Source organism: Electrona antarctica (genome assembly GCF_951216825.1).
Source record: "Electrona antarctica genome assembly, chromosome: 2".
NCBI classification, from domain to species: domain Eukaryota; kingdom Metazoa; phylum Chordata; class Actinopteri; order Myctophiformes; family Myctophidae; genus Electrona; species Electrona antarctica.
This window is the reverse complement of record NC_136807.1, coordinates 50,930,229-50,950,222: the sequence shown is the minus strand read 5'-3', so window position 1 is coordinate 50,950,222 and position 19,994 is coordinate 50,930,229. Positions and strand designations below refer to the sequence as shown.

At 45.6% G+C, this 19,994-nt stretch overlaps 1 protein-coding gene across 1 annotated transcript in view; it reads left to right on the top strand.

Annotated features, from left to right (window-relative positions):
• Positions 1-571: 571 nt before the first annotated feature.
• ythdf1 (YTH N6-methyladenosine RNA binding protein F1) overlaps positions 572-19,994 on the top strand; it is a 28,951-nt gene continuing 9,528 nt past the window's right edge. Inside the window, exons 1-6 of the mRNA XM_079516378.1 lie at positions 572-1,208; positions 3,174-3,201; positions 8,898-8,992; positions 9,814-10,965; positions 13,077-13,340; positions 17,953-18,465. Coding sequence (XP_079372504.1) covers positions 1,179-1,208; positions 3,174-3,201; positions 8,898-8,992; positions 9,814-10,965; positions 13,077-13,340; positions 17,953-18,465 — 2,082 coding nt within the window. The 5' untranslated portion in view covers positions 572-1,178. The remainder of the gene's footprint in view (positions 1,209-3,173; positions 3,202-8,897; positions 8,993-9,813; positions 10,966-13,076; positions 13,341-17,952; positions 18,466-19,994) is intronic.

The window sequence follows — 19,994 nt, the reverse complement described above, 5'->3', positions numbered from 1 at the left end:
GAGAGATTGAGAGAGACGATGGAGTTGGAGTCATATGTAAATATAATGTAGGCTTCCTTGATGTAAATATATCCCTAGTTATAGGCAATATTGTATTGATGTTAAGTGTGCTATTTTATTATTTGATTTTATATTATTTATTACAATGTATTATTGTATTACATGTATTATAAGTATTTTCTATTTACATCACTTTAAAAAATATATATATTATTTATTTTAAATGAATGTTATTATTGATCACCCTTTGGAAGAACCGGGGCCCTCCCCATATGTCTGGCAGAAGGCCTTGAAGGGTGATTTCTCCAGAGCCATTGCAATACGACAGAGTTACGACAACTCCGTTCACTTCATGGGGGCCAGTCCAATGGCTCTTCTGCGTAGCGCTCAGTTTTCTGACAAGCCCTCCTCAAAGTCGTAACTCTGTCTCATCATTACTCTATGGCTCTGGCGGTGCGTTGCGGGGTGCGTCCCTCTTTGCGTCGCCTACTGACGCCACGTCCGGCGGTGCGTTGTACTGTGTGTGTGTGCGTGCGTGTATGTGTGTGTGTCCCGGATGTTGGTTGGTTTTCCACCATCGAGCTTGCCTGCCGCTGCTGCTAGGGGAAGTGAAGTGATATGATCCTGTGATGAGCAGCAGAACCATACAACTGTACTCTACTGTACTGTGCTGTACTGTAGGAGGGCCAGATGTAACGGACAGCACAGCCAGCTAAAGGGCTTCTTCTAAACAACATAAACAACAACAACACCACGGCACAGCCCGTCTGGATCTATTATTCTAGATCCTCCAGGAGATCTGCCTGCTGTAGGGAGGGAGATCCACCATAGCAGCAGACACACTGTTGATCTATATAAAACTGGAGGAGGAGGAGGAGGTTTTTTATTACTGAAGCAGGTTGTTGTAGCTGCTACTGCTGCTAGCCTAGATGCTGCTGCTACCGTCTGGATGCTAAGTTAGCACAACCGTTGGTTCTCTACGAGAGGGAGCGAGAGGAATTCATCTTCACTTTACAGCGACAACGAGAAGACGGATCACTCTTTAGGACGCATCAGTTTGTTTAGCTGCTGCATCTTGGTTTTATTATTATTGTTATTATTATTCGGGGCTGGCTGTCTCCTGAAGGATCCACCACCACCACCACAAGACGCCTCCTAGCCTCGGCTTGGTTTGATGAATGATGTCTGCCACAAGTATTGACCCCCAGGTGAGATCACATCACATCAGAATGAATCATGATGATGATGGCTTTCATTTCGTTTTAAGATGTTTTAGATTGATTCGATATAAGACTGTTTTCAGGGCCTGTTGTTGTTTATACTGAGATGGATCATGGAAGGAAGCTCGCTTGGTTGTAAAAGGAGAGAGAGAGAGAGGGAGAGAGAGAGAGAGAAATCTGGCGACGAAATCGCGACAAACTGCCCCTGATATGACGATGATCATGTAAAAAGATCAGATATACAAGCTAACAACGCGTCGCATACCTTGATTACCTTCCATATATGTTATTCTGCCCCCTTTTTTCATGCCAAAGCGACACCGTCGTATACCGCGGAGTTCTATTAATGCAAGGGGGATTGAGGGATGCGATGCCACCCGGGGGAGGAGGATGCCAGGGGCTGCCAAGCAGGCTAGCTGGGTTTTATAGGCTAATATAATATCACATCACGATATGTTGTGATAATTAGGAACAAGCACACAGAGCCTGCAATTAATTGCATTTAATAGAGATTTGATTGCATTTCAATCAGTCTTTTTTATTTTGCCTATACTTTCTTTTTCTTTGTAAATGTAGACTAGCCAATTATTTGTTGTACCCCCACTTTTTCTCCCCCAATTTAGTCGTTTATGCCAATTAATTATTCCCCACACACATGTCTGTGCTGTCGCTGCTGTTTTATCCTATTGACTGACTCACCTGCCAGTGAGGAGCCCCCACCGGGAGGACGTACTGTTGTATCCTATTGACTGACTCACCTGCCAGTGAGGAGCCCCCACTGGGAGGACATACTGTTGTATCCTATACTGGCTCACCTGCCAGTGAGGAGCCCCCACTGGGAGGACGTACTGTTGTATCCTATACTGGCTCACCTGCCAGTGAGGAGCCCCCACCGGGAGGGGATGTACTGTTGTATCCTACTGGTTCACCTGCCAGTGAAGGAGCCCCCACCGGGAGGGGACGTACTGTTGTATCCTACTGGTTCACCTGTCAGTGAAGGAGCCCCCACCGGGAGGGGACGTACTAGACTAGAGCCTTCTTCGTCCTACACCTCCCGTCCAACGCTCCCCGCGCTGACAGGTGCCGCCCCCTCCCCCCCAGCACATATAGGAATGTGTAATAATAATGACCAATATCACCCTCCCCGCCCCCGGCAACAAACGACACGGGCCATTTGTGTTCGTGTAGACGCCCTGACACAGCCTGATGCCCCACGGTGGATTAGAACCCACAACCCCCTGTGGTGGTGGCCGCACTGGGCAGGTATTTTACCATTTTGAGTGGTGCAGCCACTCCAAGGAACAGCCATGTCCGTCCCTGTGTCCCTATGTATGTTTTGTTTTTCTTCTCTAAATGTCAAATTAATTGAATACACAGGACCGTCTGTCTATCTAGTAGACCCTGCAAAGTGACTGATCTGTTTTTTGAGGGGCCTCCTATGTCCAGCTTTGAGGGTTTGTGTAAACACAAACATTGTCCTAACACAAACATTGAATGCCATTGACAACGAATGGCCAGCTTTGAGTGTTTGTGCAAACACGCACATTGAAGATGAAGGTGAGGACGCAAATTCTGATTGGCCGGAATGAGATGATGTATGATGATAAGAGCGTCCCTCACTTCACACGGGTGTGCTTCTTTTTTTGAAAAACAACTTCTGAACAACAAAATGTGATACTGATCGTGTTTTATATCACAATTTATATATACATTCATTGTGATATTCTACTGTATGAAATAAAATAATCACAGTTGTGTTTTGTATCGATGTTGTTCAGTTGGGATCGCAGCATTCACTGGGGATTTTGTGGTTATGCGTGCGTGTGCGTGGGTGCGTGCGTGCATGGAATCACCTGTCAATACATCAAAGTGATGCATGATGCTGTCATTAAAATTAGGTGCTTTAACACTAACACATTTTATTTTCATCTTCTTCTCCACATGGTCACCAAGACATCGAAAGGACAAGATGCCAGTAAAGGTAAAGAAAACCCACTTCTCACATTTACAATTAGTGGTGCACGATATAATCGGTTGCATAACGAAATCGGCCATACAAAAATGGAAGTTTGCATAATCCGTATAATATCGGAATCGGTCAAAATCGCTATCGGCAGATATGACCCTGCAAATAATCGAATATCGGTCATGATTTCATAATCGTGCACCCCTATTTACAATGTAGGCCAGGGGTAGGCAACAACAGCACCCCTCCCCCCCTGGCCTGTGAGATAACTTGGAGAATATGTTTTTATTTTTAATATACAATATCAAAACGACAGTCTCACATATAGACTATTGTGTCCAAATAGAGAAACTATCCCCACCTAAAGAAGGTTTATATACATATTATAATATACGGATACTTTTTCTTTCATAATTTTTCTATTTTTGGAAGGAACACGTTATTCCGACCAGTTCCTTTCCCCTCCATCAGGCGCCCCGGCTGGCCAGGGGGAGGTAGTTTAGAGACCAGGATTACTGCATGTTTTTGTGAGGGTACCTATAGGGGACACGGGGAGAACATGCAAGAAAACAGTCTTAACCCATTCTGGGCGGGAACCCCTTTTGGTGTTAGCATTATGTTATGCTTTAGCTATTGAAAGATAGCAGATCTACAAGCTCATAGCGCGTCACCGAGTGGCGCGCTACGAGCTTGTAGGTCTGCTATTTTTTTTAAATCGAAGAACGACTGAGATAGAAACATAGCTTTTTCAGAAAACTGTCAGGATGAAGAAGACATTTTTTGAATCTGATCTCAGGTCAAAATGGGTTAAAGTTCATTTAAATTGAGACATTCCTCTATTCCTTTGGCCTTTTGTTGAGGGCTCCTATATTCAGCTATTAGTGTAGATTTCCGTCCCACACAAACATTAAATTCCCATTGACAATTAATTGAGAATTTCACGTCATAGTGTCTGAGCAAAGAGGCATAGTGTAGTCTCAAACATCGACAGTATATAGCCAGGTTGTACCTGGCTAAAAATGGGAATGCCCTAATGCCTCCCTGCTTGGCTCTCAGCATCGAGGATTGGATTGGGGTTATGTCCCTGCGATGCCCAGTGGTTGACACTTAGCGGTTGCCCGACTGCCCTTGGCAATTAAATAAAACGTTCGGCCAAGTGGAGTTGGCTTTCGGGTTGCCCCGACGGCCAAGTGTACATTCTGTCTTCTTTTAACCCATTTTGGGGCGGGAACCCCTTTTGGTGTAAGCATTATGTTATGCTTTAGCTATTGAAAAATAGCAGATCTACAAGCTCATAGCGAGTGGCGCGCTACGAGCTTGTAGGTCTGCTATTTTTGAAAAATCGAAGAACGACTGACATAGAAACATAGCTTTTTCAGAGAACTGTCAGGATGTAGAAGACATTTTTAGAATCTGATCTCAGGTCAAAATGGGTTAAAACATTACTGGCTGTTCATGAAAAACAATGCTACCTTTTTTCACAACTGGCAGTTGCACTCATTCTAGTTTTTCAAAGCGACTGTCTTGGATCTAATCTTAATTTGTTGCAATTTAAGTTACAAGTGCAAATTATACCTATGATTTTATAATGGACGATGCACTTTTTGGGGCAAATGTGCACAACCTTTGGCTTTGGGCAAGTAGACCATGACATGTACTTGCCGGTGGGGAAGTACAGCCCATGATGGGCCTCTGAGACCTCAAGGCCTATTCATAGTCTGGATTTTCGGTGGTGAGGTGACCACCGGAGCTGAAATAACGTTGAGCGGTGGTGAGTAAAAACAGAGAGAAGGGCTGGAGCGGTGGTGGTGGTTTTGCTCTTCACCGCGGCTCGTGATGTCATGTTGTAGTTCGGTGGTCACCTCACCACCGAAAATCCAGACTATGTATGAGCCTTTAGTGTCAACCCCCTGCAAAGCGTCACGTCCAGGGGGTGTGCTCTGTTACTAGTGGGGAATCCCCACATGTTCAACCAGTAGTAGGTGTTATATTTTATTAACGTACTCTTAAGTAGGTCGGAGGGGCCTCATTGTCGGTAATATCGGCTGAGAAGGAGGGTGTCTATCCCATTTTCACTGCGCCGCACCCCCGGGAGTAGGGTTGCACCATTCTTGCTCAAATGTGAATCTCGATTTATTTCCTCCACAAGAATTAAGATCACGATTCTCCTTTAATCTTGATTAGATTTGATTTGATTTGATTTGATGTCGAGCAAGAAAAATACGTTACATCATGTTCATCTGAGAAGTGTCAAGGATTAAAAAACAAAACACGACTTATTTTCATTGTGGTCCTTGGTCTGATGAAAATATGTATGGTCTTTATAGTCTGTAGTTGCTGAACATTCACTACATTCAAAATGTGGCACCTGGAGCCAACTACTGGGGCTTTAACCCATTTTGACCTGAGATCAGATTCTAAAAATGTCTTCTACATCCTGACAGGTTTCTGAAAAAGCTATGTTTCTATGTCAGTCGTTCTTCGATTTTTCAAAAATAGCAGACCTACAAGCTTGTATGGCGCGCTATGAGCTTGTAGATCTGCTATTTTTCAATAGCTAATGCTAACACCAAAAAGGGTTCCCGCCCCAAAATGGGTTAAGTTTAAACAGACAACAGCCTCTCTCTTGTAGCAAAAACATAAGAGCAACTAAAATGAATTGGAAAAGCCAACCAGTGCTGCACGATTCTTGCTAAAATGTAGAAATGAGATCGCATAGGTGTCTCAGTCTAGATCGCAATCCTTTTTTCTATTAATCGTGCAGCACTATCTGGTAGATGGATTGCATGAGTTAAGAGTCCAACTCTTACCACAATGGATTCAAGTTCATAGAAGTCAGCATGTCTTTTTTGAAAGCATGTTGCACCAGTGACATTGTCTTATACGAGAGCTTGCGGTTAGGGGTGCAGTACTTAGTTTAGACAGTACTTAGTTTAGACTAGTCATTTGGTTAGACCAGTCATTAGTCCTACAACAAGTAAGACGCGCGAACGCAGCTCGTAAATTGCAAAAACAACAATTAGAATAAATTACGTAATTTTTTAAGTTTTTTTTTAAGTTACGTTTTTTTTTAAGTTAAGTTTTTTTTAAGTTTTTCCTTTTAAAGTGTTTCCTTTTTAATTTTTTTTTTTTTAAGTTAAGTTTTTTTTAAAGTTTTTCCTTTTTAAGTTTTTTTTTTTTTTAAGTTAAGTTTTTTTTAAGTTTTTCCTTTTAAAGTTTTTCCTTTTTAAGATTTTTTTTAAGTTAAGTTTTGTGTGTGTGTGCGCGACGCACACACACACACTGCGTGTGTGCGTGCGTGTGTGCGCGTGCATGTGTGTGTGTGTTTTTGTGTGTGATACAGCTGCGCCCTCTGGTGGTGGGCGGGTGGTGTTACAGCGTGACACACACACACACACACACACACACACACACACACAGACAGGATCTGCTGGGTCTCATAGTAAACCCTAAAAATACCCTTTCGGTGTTTAAAAGATTCATGCATTTAAAGTGGTCAAACTAACAATTATGTATTACATTTAGAAGCATTTTCCATAAATTCCTAATGGTCTCAGATATTTCATAAAAACAAAGGTTTAAACCTCAGCCTGTGATTTTGTCACCTGGTTGGCAGTATGTTCATTAGAACAGCTGTAACAATATTACTAAAGCATAATTATTTTACATATTGTTTAGGAAACAAGGCTCCTTTCACAATGTTTCACAAATCGCCTCATAGGACTTGGCCATACATACACATTGTGAGATTCTTATTTAGTTTTACTTCTCTGCTTACCGTCAACTCCCAGTACTTAACACACTCAGTCACACAATACCGTACGCCGAGTTGGTGGTGCCTTGTGGTCCAAAGGCCAGTGTTCTACCAACTGAGCTACCTGGACACCTCTACCATAACATTTTATTAATTCCAATAAGTCCTGGATTGTAGGGGAATACCACTCATTTTCAACATTTTACTATGTCATTAATATACAGAGTTGTTGTGTGGAAATAATACAAAAGTTCCCCCATTCTGTGTTGCCTAGTAGAACTGGAGGTCTGCAAAACAAAATCGGTAACATTATGAAGTACATCTCATTGATGTCACTGAGATGTACTTCATAATGTTACTGCTCTTTTTTCAGACCTCCAGTTCTAGTCAACACAGAATGGGGGAACTTTTTATTATTATTTCCACAACTCTAAGGTATATTAATGGCATAGTAAAATGTTGAAAATGAGTGGTATATATTGTTGTATTCAGTGTTCTGTCTCGGATGTAGTGACTAGTGAGAGATCTTGGTTCTTTCTGACACATACTTGATCAGACCAAGAGTTCCATGTACGTTGCATGTTCATAAAAAAAATCACACCCGTGTGAACTGAGTGGTGCAACTCCCCTGCCCCCCCCCCCCCCCCCCTCATTAGCAGGCAACAGTGCAGCACTATCTCTCTCTCATAGTCACATAGTCACACACGTACATAGGTTAACACGGACATTGCCACATAGGTTAACACGGACATTGCTGTTCCTTGTACCTCCACTCACACAAAGAATCACAGATAATACACATGATGCACATATTATTGGGTAATAGTAATGAATGCTTTGAACTGAAGATCAGCCATGTTGCAGTCATTTACAGCAGGGGTTTTCAACCTTTTTGGCCGGGGACCCCCGAAAATGCGTTGGCAACGTCTCGGGACCCCCTCCCGACCCCCAATATAAATTGACTGCTATAATAACCTTAATAATAGAGACAATACACCATAAATAAATACTGAAACCATAATCATTAGGGAAGGTGTATGCATGTACTATGTGTACTATATGTAAACTCTTCCTTTTCACTTTACAGCCATTCAGTTGAAAACAAAAAAAAAACATTTTTTTTTTTTTGAAAATAATTTGGGGACCCCCCAAAATAATTTGGCGACCCCTCAAGGGGTCGCGACCCACGGGTTGAGAACCCCTGATTTACAGCAAAAAGGCAGTTAAAATAGCGTCAATCATTTGAACCACATGTTATACTTTGGCTATTCGAAACATAGCAGACATACAAGCTCACAGCACTCAAGCTCGTGTCACTTCATTCACGAGCTTGTACTGTAGATCTGCTATTTTTTGAAAAACGTTTGTGCAAATCTTTGAATATAGCCTCAACATAAATCTCTGTCTGCTTCTGGGAATCCCTGGCACAAAACATTTCAGATTGGGTGTCCACGGCCGAAATACAATTACGTTTGTGGGTCCATTCAGGACGGGAACCCCTTTTGGTGTTTTAAGCATGATGTTATACTTTAGCTGTTGAAAAATAGCAGATCTACAAGCTCATAGCGCGGCACCGAGTGCTGCGCTACAAGCTTGTAGATCTGCTATTTTTGAATAATCGTGAATGTGGCGCAAATCTTTGAATATTTTATTATTTCAGAGCGAAAGTTTTTAACTCAAATCTTTGCTTCTGTGGGGGTCCCTGGAACAACATATTTTCAGATGGGGGGTCGGTGGCCAATTACATATACTTTTTGGAGATCCTTGACAAAAATGTTTGAGAACGACTGACATAGAAACATGATTTTTTTCAGAAAACTCTCAGGATATAGAAGACATTTGTAGAATCATCCTCGGGTCTGAATGGGTTAAAAAAGTTTGAGAACCACCACTGATTTATGTTTTATGTATCTGCTTGTCTGATAATGATTTCATATTCTTCTTCTTCTTGTTCCAGCCTTTCCAGTGTCGGTCCAGAATGGCTCCCTCCACCAGAAGGATACAGTGCATGACAGCGACTTTGAGCCATATCTCACCGGCCAGTCCAATCAGGTAGGAAAGTTAGCGGCTCGCTTCGCTTTTATAATATCTATACTCTTCTTCAACTTTTTTATTTTGTATTTTTTGAGGGGCGCTGGTTATCACTCACCCAACACCTCTGAAGTGCCCTTAAGCAAGGCACTGACTGAACCCCCAGCTACTCCAGCGGAGCTGCTTAGTGGCCAATAGTATCAGACTGTGGTTGTACTGGTCAGCTCCCAGTACAACAGTATCAGACTGTGGTTGTACTGGTCAGTACAACAGTATCAGACTGTGGTTGTACTGGTCAATACAACAGTATCAGACTGTGGTTGTACTGGTCAGTACAACAGTATCAGACTGTGGTTGTACTGGTCAGTACAACAGTATCAGACTGTGGTTGTACTGGTCGGCTCCCAGTACAACAGTATCAGACTGTGGTTGTACTGGTCAGTACAACCGTATCAGACTGTGGTTGTACTGGTCAGTACAACAGTATCAGATATGGTCAACTTTGCTCATCTTGCTTGCGTGCTGCTGCACACTGATACTGCTGCGCTCGCCCTCCTCCACCCCAGCTACCACCTGTCGTTTTGGATCTGCTGTTTAGGTACGGGGGGGGGGGGGATTCGGGAGTCCCTATATGATTGGGGTCCCTGGCATATATTTTCAAATGTTGGTCCGCGGGCAAAAAATTGTCAATTTGGGGGTCCTTGACATGAAAAGGTTTGGGAACCACTGTTCTAAGAGATTTCATAGGTCGCTCGCATCGCTGGCAGGGCTTTAATGATGACGACCTGTTCCCGTAAACTAATTGTTTTACCCCCCCCCCTCTTTTTATCGTCCTCTCCCAGAACAACAGCTACCAGTCCATGACGGACCCGTACCTGTCCAGCTACTACGCCCCGTCCATTGGCTTCCCCTACCCGCTGAGCGAGGCCCCCTGGTCCACGGGCGGCGACCCGCCCATCCCTTACCTGACGCCCTACGCGCCGCTGAGCAACGGCGACCACCACTTCATGCACGACACGGTGTTCGGGCAGCCGGGGGGCCTGGGCAGCAGCATCTACCCCCCGCACCGCTTCAACTTCTTCCCCGAGAACCCGGCCTTCTCGGCCTGGGGCGCGCCCCCGCCGCCGCAGCCCCCGCCCACCGGCGGCCACGGCAGCCAATCGCAGCAGCAGGGCCAGCAGCAGCAGCAGCAGCAGCAGACGCAGAGCTCGGTGTCTCAGGCGTACGGCGGCAGCTACAGTTACCCGCCCAGCTCCCTGGGGGGCACCCTGGTGCAGCCCGGCGACGGCGGCCAGGCCACGACGGGCTTCCACGCGGGCGTTGGCGACACGCTGCAGAGCAAGGCGCCGGGCATGAACCACCACCACCACCACAGCCTGGAGCAAGGCATGCTGGGACTAAAGATGGGCGGCGGCGGCGGGGACATGGTGGGCGTCGGCTCGGGCTTGAAGGTGGGCTCGGTGATCGGGGGCGGGGTCGGCAACAACGTGGTGGCCGCGGGCAACGGGGGCGGGGGGATGGGCACGCCCATCGGGATGCCCCTCCAGAACAAGCCGGCGTCGTGGGCCGCCATCGCCAGCAAGCCCGCCAAGATGACGCCCGTCAACAACAACAACAACGGCGGCAACAACAACAAGTCCAAGAGCAACAACAACAACAACAACAAGCCGGTCATCATGGGGGTGGGCGGCGGCATGATGCCCCCCGGTGGCGGGGGGGTGGTGGGACTCCCCCTAGGCGGGGGGGGCGGGGCTCTGCCCGGGGGGCCGCCGCCCATCAAACACAACATGGAGATCGGAACCTGGGACAACAAGGGGGGCTCCGTGGGAGGGGGAGGAGGGGCCAAGGTCCAGGCTCCGCCCACCCTGCCCCACCACCCCCATCACCACCCCCACCACCAACAACAACACCACCACCACCACCACGGGCCCCCGCAGCTCCACATGGCCGCCCCGCCCCCCCAGCAGTCACTGGTGCAGCAGATGAGCATGCAGGTGAGGGTTGTTTTTTTTTTTTTACTTTTTGCTCCCGATCCGATTCCTGATCATTTGATTTTTAGTGTCATGGTCGATACCGACGTTACCCCAAGGCGAAGGGGTTTATCCCATTCAGGACGGGAACCCCTTTTGGTGTTTTAGGTTATACTTTAGCTATTGAAAAATAGCAGATCTACAAGCTCGTAGCGCGGCACTCGGTGCCGCGCTACGAGCTTGTAGATCTGCTATTTTTGAAAGATCGTGAAAATGTGTCTCAAATCTTTGAATATATGTGACTAAATTTGACTGAGGGACTGCCATTGGATTTAGTATGTGAAGAGTCTGACTGTGCTATATAAACTCATTTAAAAAAATAAAAAAAAAGTTTTTCTCCTCTGGTGAAAAGCTGGAATTTGCGCGATGGCAGTCTCTCAGTCAAATCTGGTCACATATATTCTTTCACTTAACTCAAATCTTTGCTTCCGGTGGGGTCCCTGGAACTACATATTTTCAGATGGGGGTCGGCGGCATATTACATATAGTTTTTGGGGTCCTTGACATGCAAAACTTTGAGCACCACTGACCACTTTTTTTTTAGAAAACTGTCAGGATTTTGAAGGAATTTGTAGAATCGTCCTCAGGTCTAAATGGGGGTATCTCGGGGTCTTGTTCACGAGTGAGGGGTAGGACGGAGAAGGAGATCAGCCGGTGAATTGGAGCGGCAGGGGCGGTATAGCAGTCGCTGTAGTACCGCACTGTTGTGACGAAAAGAGAGTTGAGCCAAGGGGGAAAAGCTCTCCGTCTACCGAGCAATCTTCGTTCCTACTCACGTCATGACCGAAAGAATAAGGTTGCGAATACAAGCAGCTGAAATGAGTTTTCTCGTAGATGTAAGATGCGCATTTTTTCTTTTAACCACTTGAAACTCCAGCATTCCTATTCTGGGGGGAACGTTCCCCCCCCCCCCTCTTACAGGTTTTATCAAGTACAGAGGTGTTAAGTGGTGCTGAATTTGCAGTTCAACAAAAGCGAATTCATCCTAATGTAGGTCAATTTCACGATAAACTTCAACAAGTGTTGTTGCTAAGTACACCCACGTGACGTCACAGGGGGCGGAAGAATGAAACTTAAACGTTTTTGGGTTGTAGCATCAAAGTCCAGTCAGTGCTGCACGATTCTTGCTCAAATGTCAATCTCAATGTTCCACCACAATTCTATTTCTCATATTTTCCATGTAAATATTTATTTAAAAAAAACATGAACAAAAACACAAGAGTAAGTAACTAAAATTAATTGGACAGCCCTGTACATTAGTTCAACTGGTTACCGACGCCAGGGATTACGTTTAGATGTGTGAAGTAAAACTGATATCCAAAACTGTTCACTGAGTTAAAAATAAAAAGTATTTATTCTCTGTCACTTTGGTATAAATAGATAAAGTATTATGAAGTAAAATAATAACAAACGCATAAAGAATCACCAGCCAGGCAGCCACCAGTCTCATCAGCAACACCTGGGATTGATTACAAACCTCGTAAAATACCTGGTCAACTTTGGCCGTGTCCATGCCTATACAGTGACGTCATAAAAATAGAAATAAACCAAACAGAAAATTATTATGTTATACTTTAGCTACTAAAAAATAGCAGATCTACAAGCTCGTAGCGCGGCACTCGGTACTACAAAATAGCAGATCTACAAGCTCGTAGCGCGGCACTCGGTGCCGCTCTACGAGGTGGTAGATCTGCTATTTTTGCAAAATCTTTAAAATGTGGTGCAAATCTTTAAATATATATTCTTTCAGAGCGAACGTTTGTAACTCAAATCTTTGCTTCTGGGGTGGTCCCTGGAACAACATATTTTGAGATGGGGGGGGGTCAGCGGCCAAATACAGATAATTCTGGGAATCCTTGACATGACATAGTTTGAGCACCACTTGACACAGAAACATAGGGTTTTTTCAGAAAACTTATCATGATTTTTTTCAGAAAACTTGTCATGATTTAGAAGACATTTGTAAAAATCGTCCTCGGGTCTAAATGGGTTAAAAGTCTCCACGATGCGATTATTGTGAAACTGCTTGTTTATTTGTTTAAAACAACGACAACGACGTTTATCGTCCCATGCAGGCTCCTCCCCCTCCCCACCACTCGCAGCAGCAGCAGACCTATCAGAACCACAGCTCCATGCACCCCCCGCCGCCCCAGACCCGCTGGGTGGCCCCGCGCAACCGCAACCCTGGCTACGGAGGGGGAGGCGGCATGGACGGCTCCGCCTTGGCCGGAGGGGGCGTCGGCAACGGAGGAGGCGGTCCCCTGGGGGCGGGCCCAGGCTTAGACCCCTCCCACCCCGTGTTGGAGAAGCTGCGAGCCAATCACAGCTACAACCCCAAGGTAAGGAGGGGACAATTCGGTCAATCACAGCTTACAACCCCCAAGGTAAGGAGGGGACAATTCGGCCAATCACAGCTACAACCCCAAGGTAAGGAGGGGACAATTCGGCCAATCGGAGGGGACAATTCGGCCAATCACAGCTTACAACCCCCAAGGTAAGGAGGGGACAATTCATACAGCCAATCGGCCATTGACGTATATTTGGTGTTTTCAGTGTTTACGATAAAGGGCGCTCCCGTAAATAAAACAAATCCAAGCCGGATTAGTCCAATATTATAGGATTTATGAAATTTAAAATGTCTGTGCTTGCTTTCTGTTCCACACTGCGTTGTTGGTGAAAACAAGCTATATTCAACTAAAGAACGGAACTTTGCGGACGGTGACATTATTATTTTTTGTGTCACCGTTTCTCGTTTTTTTATTTTTGAGATAATTGGCGTTTACATCGTCATGGAAAAATAAATATTCCGTGGGTCTTGAAAGATTAGTAAAACACATGGCAGTGGCTGCAGACTGTTCTAGCGAAACTGGCAGTGAATGAGTTTAAACATCTGCATTACTTAATTTACAAGAAGTCTACACAATTAGTAATTTTGATCAACGTTTGCCTGTTTACAGTATCTCTAATGGTACCAACATCAATACAGCATTGAATTGTGGACAAAATCTTATCCAAAGATAATATTTATATTCTTCAGTTTTTGTTCTGAGAGGCTAAATGTCATCAAAGGTTCCGTGCGTGGCTCAGATGCCGAATAAATAATGGGCCTTGATGTGAAAAAGGTTGAAATTAATCAATATTCTTTTTTTATGTTTGTTGTTTTTTGGCTTTTTGCCTTTTATTGATAGTTATTAGTGAAGACTGACAGTAAAGAGGGAGAGAGAGAAGGGGAGAGACATGCAGCAAAGGTCGTCATGAACGGGACTCGAACACGCGGCACGCTGTCAGGCTAGACTAGAGCCTATATTTGCGCCTGGACCACTAGGCCAGCGGGCGCCCCCTAATCCAGTGGTTCTCAAACCTTTTCATGTCAAGGACCCCCAAATTGACACTAATTAGCCCGCGGACCCCCCATTTGAAAAGATATGCCAGGGACACCCATTAGGGTGCATCAAAATTTGCAAGTTTAACCTCCTGATCTGTTCCTTTGATAAAATGTGCCACTTCATGTTTTAAGAACATGTGCAAAATATTTTTTCAATATATGGTGATTTACAGGTCCAACGCAGCATGTCAAATTTGGGTAAAAGTGCGATTTTCGGTCTTTTATAACTCCCATTTTCTATTAACATAACACGTCAATTCATCAAGTTTACAACAAATAGTTTTTGAGAAGATGTTTTTGGAAAGAGCTAAATGTGTTTACTTAAGAATAAACATTTTATTTTCATTTAAATCATCACTGAAAAATGTTTGAAAATGGACTCTTAGTCCTCCACTGTGTTCATGTTCAACTGGCGCTTGCAGCAGCGAAGATTGGGCTGCTCACAGCGATAATGCTCAACTGCTTGCAGGACCTCTGCAGATCTCGCTCACTCTTCACTGCTGCCACAAACTGTTGTGAGTTTGACCCCATGCTCGGCGCAGTCATTGACAACATTGATAGCACACACATTCACCAGTCACCACACCTGCCTGGAATGATAGCCCAATCCTCTGGTAGCCCAATCCTCTACATTGAGTGAGATAAATGCTGGATCGATCTGCAGCCGGTGTATACCGAACCAGCAGTCTGGGTTGGCAATGTCGGACAGCCTGGTGGTTGGCGAGAGGACTGGAAACTTTGGCTTGCACCAGTGCCAAAGCGCTGCTGTTAGCATGGGAAGATCATCCGGCTTGTTATCCAAGATGGCATCCGCAAGTACACGTCACTCTTCAGCTGGTACGTTGGTGTTGAAGAGTGCCAGGGGCAGCGTCTCAGCAGTCAGGTACCAGAGGTGCCTCTCCAGTGCTTTCATGGCTGATATTGCAATGCCCTCGTCAACAGACTTGTAAGCAAGTGTGCAGGTTGTGGTAGAGTGTGAGGTCATTCCATGCAGCATCTACGGCCGAGTCTTATGTCACTGGTTACACGGTTGAAGATCACACCAATGCAGCAGCAGGCTGCCTTCATGTGCGCCCTGATCACAGAGTCGGGCAGTAATTGTGAAATGATTTCAGCATCATACACAACAGTAGATCGATCACAGCGCAAAGTGCTGGAGGCTGTCAATAAAGAACACCACAAGCAGTGGACACCACCTCCTATGTGCACCCTGCACTGGGACGGCAAGTTGACACCGACGCTAAGCAATGTGCGCCAGTTGGAGGAGCGTTTGACAGTGGTGGTTGGAGATGCAGAGCAGCTGAAATTGCTTGGCGTGCCAGCATCACATTGGTGAGGTGATCCTCAGCCACATTTTCACTGGCCTCAAGGTGGAGTCCTCACTCTCACCAGAGGTTACCTTGTTTAGGCATCTGCAGGATTGCCGCACAAATACAGTGACCCATTGTATCACTGCATTACTGCCAACGCCGAACAACCGTTCCTGGGCAGGTTAGGTGCTGAACTCATTGCATGTGCTGCGGCGATGATAGACTACAAGCGAGGCGACTACCACAAGTTTGTGCAGCTGTGTCTTGTCTATCTGGGTGCAGATGATGCAGCACAGACTCCAGTAAACTTCCAAAGACCGGGAGCGCTGCACAAGGCATGCTGGATGGCCAAGTTACTCTACACTCTCAAGTTGGCTATGCTGGAGCGGCATATCACCTTGCTTCCCCAGGGCACCACTACCACACGGCAGCAGGTGCAGAAGATTTGGACGTTTGCCAACTTCATTACGCACATCTACGCAACATGGTGGCTGACCTGTGACACGGCCGTAGATGCTGCATGGAATGACCTCACACTCTACCACAACCTGCACACTTACAAGTCTGTTGATGAGGGCATTGCAACATCAGCCATGAAAGCACTGCAGAGGCACCTCTGGTACCTGACTCCTGACATGCTGCCCCTGGCACTCTTCAGCACCAATGTGCCAGCTGATGAGCGACGTGCACTTTCGGATGCCATCTTGGATCCCAAGCCAGATGATCTTCCCATGCTAGCCCCACAGCAGTGCTTTGGCACTGGTTTCGGCAAGCCAACGTTTCCAGTCCTCTCGCCGACCACCAGGTTGGCTGACCTTGCCAACCCAGACTGCTGGTTCGGTATGCACCAGCTGCAGATCGATCCAGCATTTATCTCACTCAATGTAGAGGATTGGGCTACCAGTCAGGGACGAAATGTAATTATAATCGTCGTGGGGGCACGCCCCCGCCCCCAGACTGGCCGAGCATGCCCAGGGGCGGGGGGAGGTGTTAGGAATGTAGAAAAACTAGAAATCCCCTAAAAATCATCAAGGGGGCTCGAGCCCCGCAGCCCCCACGTAGTCGTCGTCACTGCTACCAGTGCATCATTCCAGGCAGGTGTGGTGACTGGTGAATGTGCGTGCTATCAACGTCGTCAATGACTGCGCCGAGCATGGGGTCAAACTCACAACAGACTTTGTGGCAGCAGTGAAGAGTGAGCAACATCTGCAGAATGTGCTGCAAGCAGTTGAGCATTACCGCTGTGAGCAGCCCAATCTTAGCTGCTGCAAGGGCCGGCTGAACATGAACACAGTGGAGGACTAAGACTCCATTTTCAAAAAAAAATCAGTGATGATTTAAATGACAATGTAATGTTTATTGTTAAATAAACACATTTTGCTCTTTCCAATAACATCTTCTCAAAAACTATTTGTTGTATTTTTGATAAATTGACATGTCATGTTAATAGAAAATGGGAGTTATAAAAGCACCGAAAATGGCACTTTTTGGCATTTTACCTAAATTTCACATGCTGCGTTGGACCTGTAAATCTGAATGAATTTTCCCCAAACTTTGCAAAGATCATTTCTATAGCCATTGGAACAAAATTCCAAAAGAACAGATTGATAATTTGTTGTTAAATTTTTTGCATTGAATTTTGATGCACCCTAACCCCCATGTAAGAGAAGAGTTTTACGGCTCTAGCAGTGATTCTCAACCCGTTTAATTTCAAGGACCCCCCAGTTTGACATGCATTAGTCTACGGACCCCCCATTTAACCCATTCTGGACGGGAACCCCTTTTGGTGTTTTAACTAAGCATTATGTTGTACTTTAGCTATTGAAAAATAGCAGATCTACAAGCTCATAGCGCGCCACTCGGTGGCGCGCTATGAGCTTGTAGGTCTGCTATTTTTGAAAAATCGTAAAAAATGCGGCACACATCTTTGAATATATATTCTTTCAGAGCGAACGTTTTTTTTATTTCGACGTCGGGTCTAAATGGATTCATGGCATTTCTATCTCTAGGACCCTCAATTGATATTGTAAAATCAATGTTAATTTAACTCTTGTTAAACCCTTACGGGTCTGTAGTTACAGACCCGTAAGGGTCCAATTGGTTCCAAACTATCATTTATCTGGGGACCCCCTGGAACTCCCTGAAGCACCCCACTTTGGGAACCACTGCTCTAATTGATATTTTTTTTCCCTCCCTCCCTAACCCCTCCCCCCCACCCCCCCACCCCCCCAACCCAAATAAAAAAAACCCCACCAGGAGTTTGAGTGGAACCTGAAGAACGGCCGCGTGTTCATCATCAAGTCGTACAGCGAGGACGACATCCACCGCTCCATCAAGTACTCCATCTGGTGCTCCACGGAGCACGGCAACAAGCGCCTGGACCAGGCCTTCCGCTCGCTGGCCGCCAAGGGCCCCGTCTACCTGCTCTTCTCCGTCAACGGCTCGGGCCACTTCTGCGGCGTGGCGGAGATGCGCTCGCCGGTGGACTACGGCGCCAGCGCCGGCGTCTGGGCGCAGGACAAGTGGAAGGGCAAGTTCGACGTGGCGTGGCTCTTCGTCAAGGACGTGCCCAACAGCCAGCTGCGGCACATCCGCCTGGAGAACAACGACAACAAGCCGGTGACCAACTCGCGGGACACGCAGGAGGTGCCCCTGGAGAAGGCCAAGCTGGTGCTGAAGATCATCGCCGCCTACAAGCACACCACGTCCATCTTCGACGACTTCTCCCACTACGAGAAGAAGCAGGAGGAGGAGGAGGTGGTGAGGAAGGTAATGATGATGATAATAATAACTAGAAATGCACTCTGTCGAGCTGACAACTTATAAAAGATTCTCCCACTACGAGAAGAAGGAGGAGGAGGTGGTGAGGAAGGTAATCGTCATCGGCTGAACTACGGATGTCCCGATCACGTTTTTTTTAATTTGTTTTTATTAGTGATGGGAGATTAATCGGCAAACACATCGGTATCGGCCGATTCTACTTGTTTTTAGATTCATCGGCATCGGTTCGATGAATCAATCTGACCGATGAATTAATCGGTCTGATTAATTGGTCTGTCTTTACAGATAAACAAGCCCAAAGTAACAGCTTGAACAGATCTACAAGCTCACAATATAAAATCTAAAGTTAAATCTGACTTGCCTAAGCCTGCAGTGCAGACACCCTGTTGCATGTATTTTCAGATGGGGTCGGTGGCCAATTACATTTTTTGGGGGTCCTTGCTATGAAAATGTTTGAGAACCGCTGACTCATGATTTAGAAGATTTTTTTTAGAATTTCTCAGGTCTAAATGGGTTTGTGTAATCGTGACAGCGGTATGGAAAAATATATTATCACCATTCTTTGTATCACGATCCATGATATTATCACCATTCTTTTTCACGTTGGCTTTTAGGCTTATTGTTCAAGTCGAACACAACCACCTCCTACAAGATAAGAAAAACTAAAAGAAAAAGGAGTAACGGACCATTTACACCAAAATAATTATTTTTGGCCAACGAAACAGTCGTTCTACAGAAGTAACTGCAAATCATAGAATGTGCATTCACTGTACCACAATATGGTGCATTTATATAGTGCCTTTTATCCAAGGCGCTTTACATAGATTGTGCATCACATTCATCCATTCACACACATTCATACACCTTTACATAGATTGTGCATTACATTCATCCATTCACACACATTCATACACCTTTACATAGATTGTGCATTACATTCACCCATTCACGCACACATTCATACACCTTTACATAGATTGTGCATTACATTCACCCATTCACGCACACATTCATACACCTTTACGTAGATTGTGCATTACATTCACCCATTCACGCACACATTCATACACCTTTACATAGATTGTGCATTACATTCACCCATTCACGCACACATTCATACACCTTTACATAGATTGTGCATTACATTCACCCATTCACGCACACACATTCATACACCGATGAGGGGGGAAACCATGCAAGGCACCAACCTGCACATCGGGAGCAATTAGGGGTTCAGAGTCTTGCTCAAGGACACTTCGACACTAACTCTGGGGGGGAGCCCGGAATCGAACCTTGCGGTTTCCATCCGGCCACTTTACCCACTGACCCACTGCCGTATTTATATACACACAATATCTCTGAAAAGGCGTATGGTGGAGACATTGTATCGTCTCGACGATATTTATCACCATAGCGCCCACCCCCATGTCCCCCATCCTGGGATCCAGCCTGCTTGCTACGTTTGGCATTTTAGGTTTAAGCAATAAGCCACGAGAGGTCTCGGGTTACCGGGTATT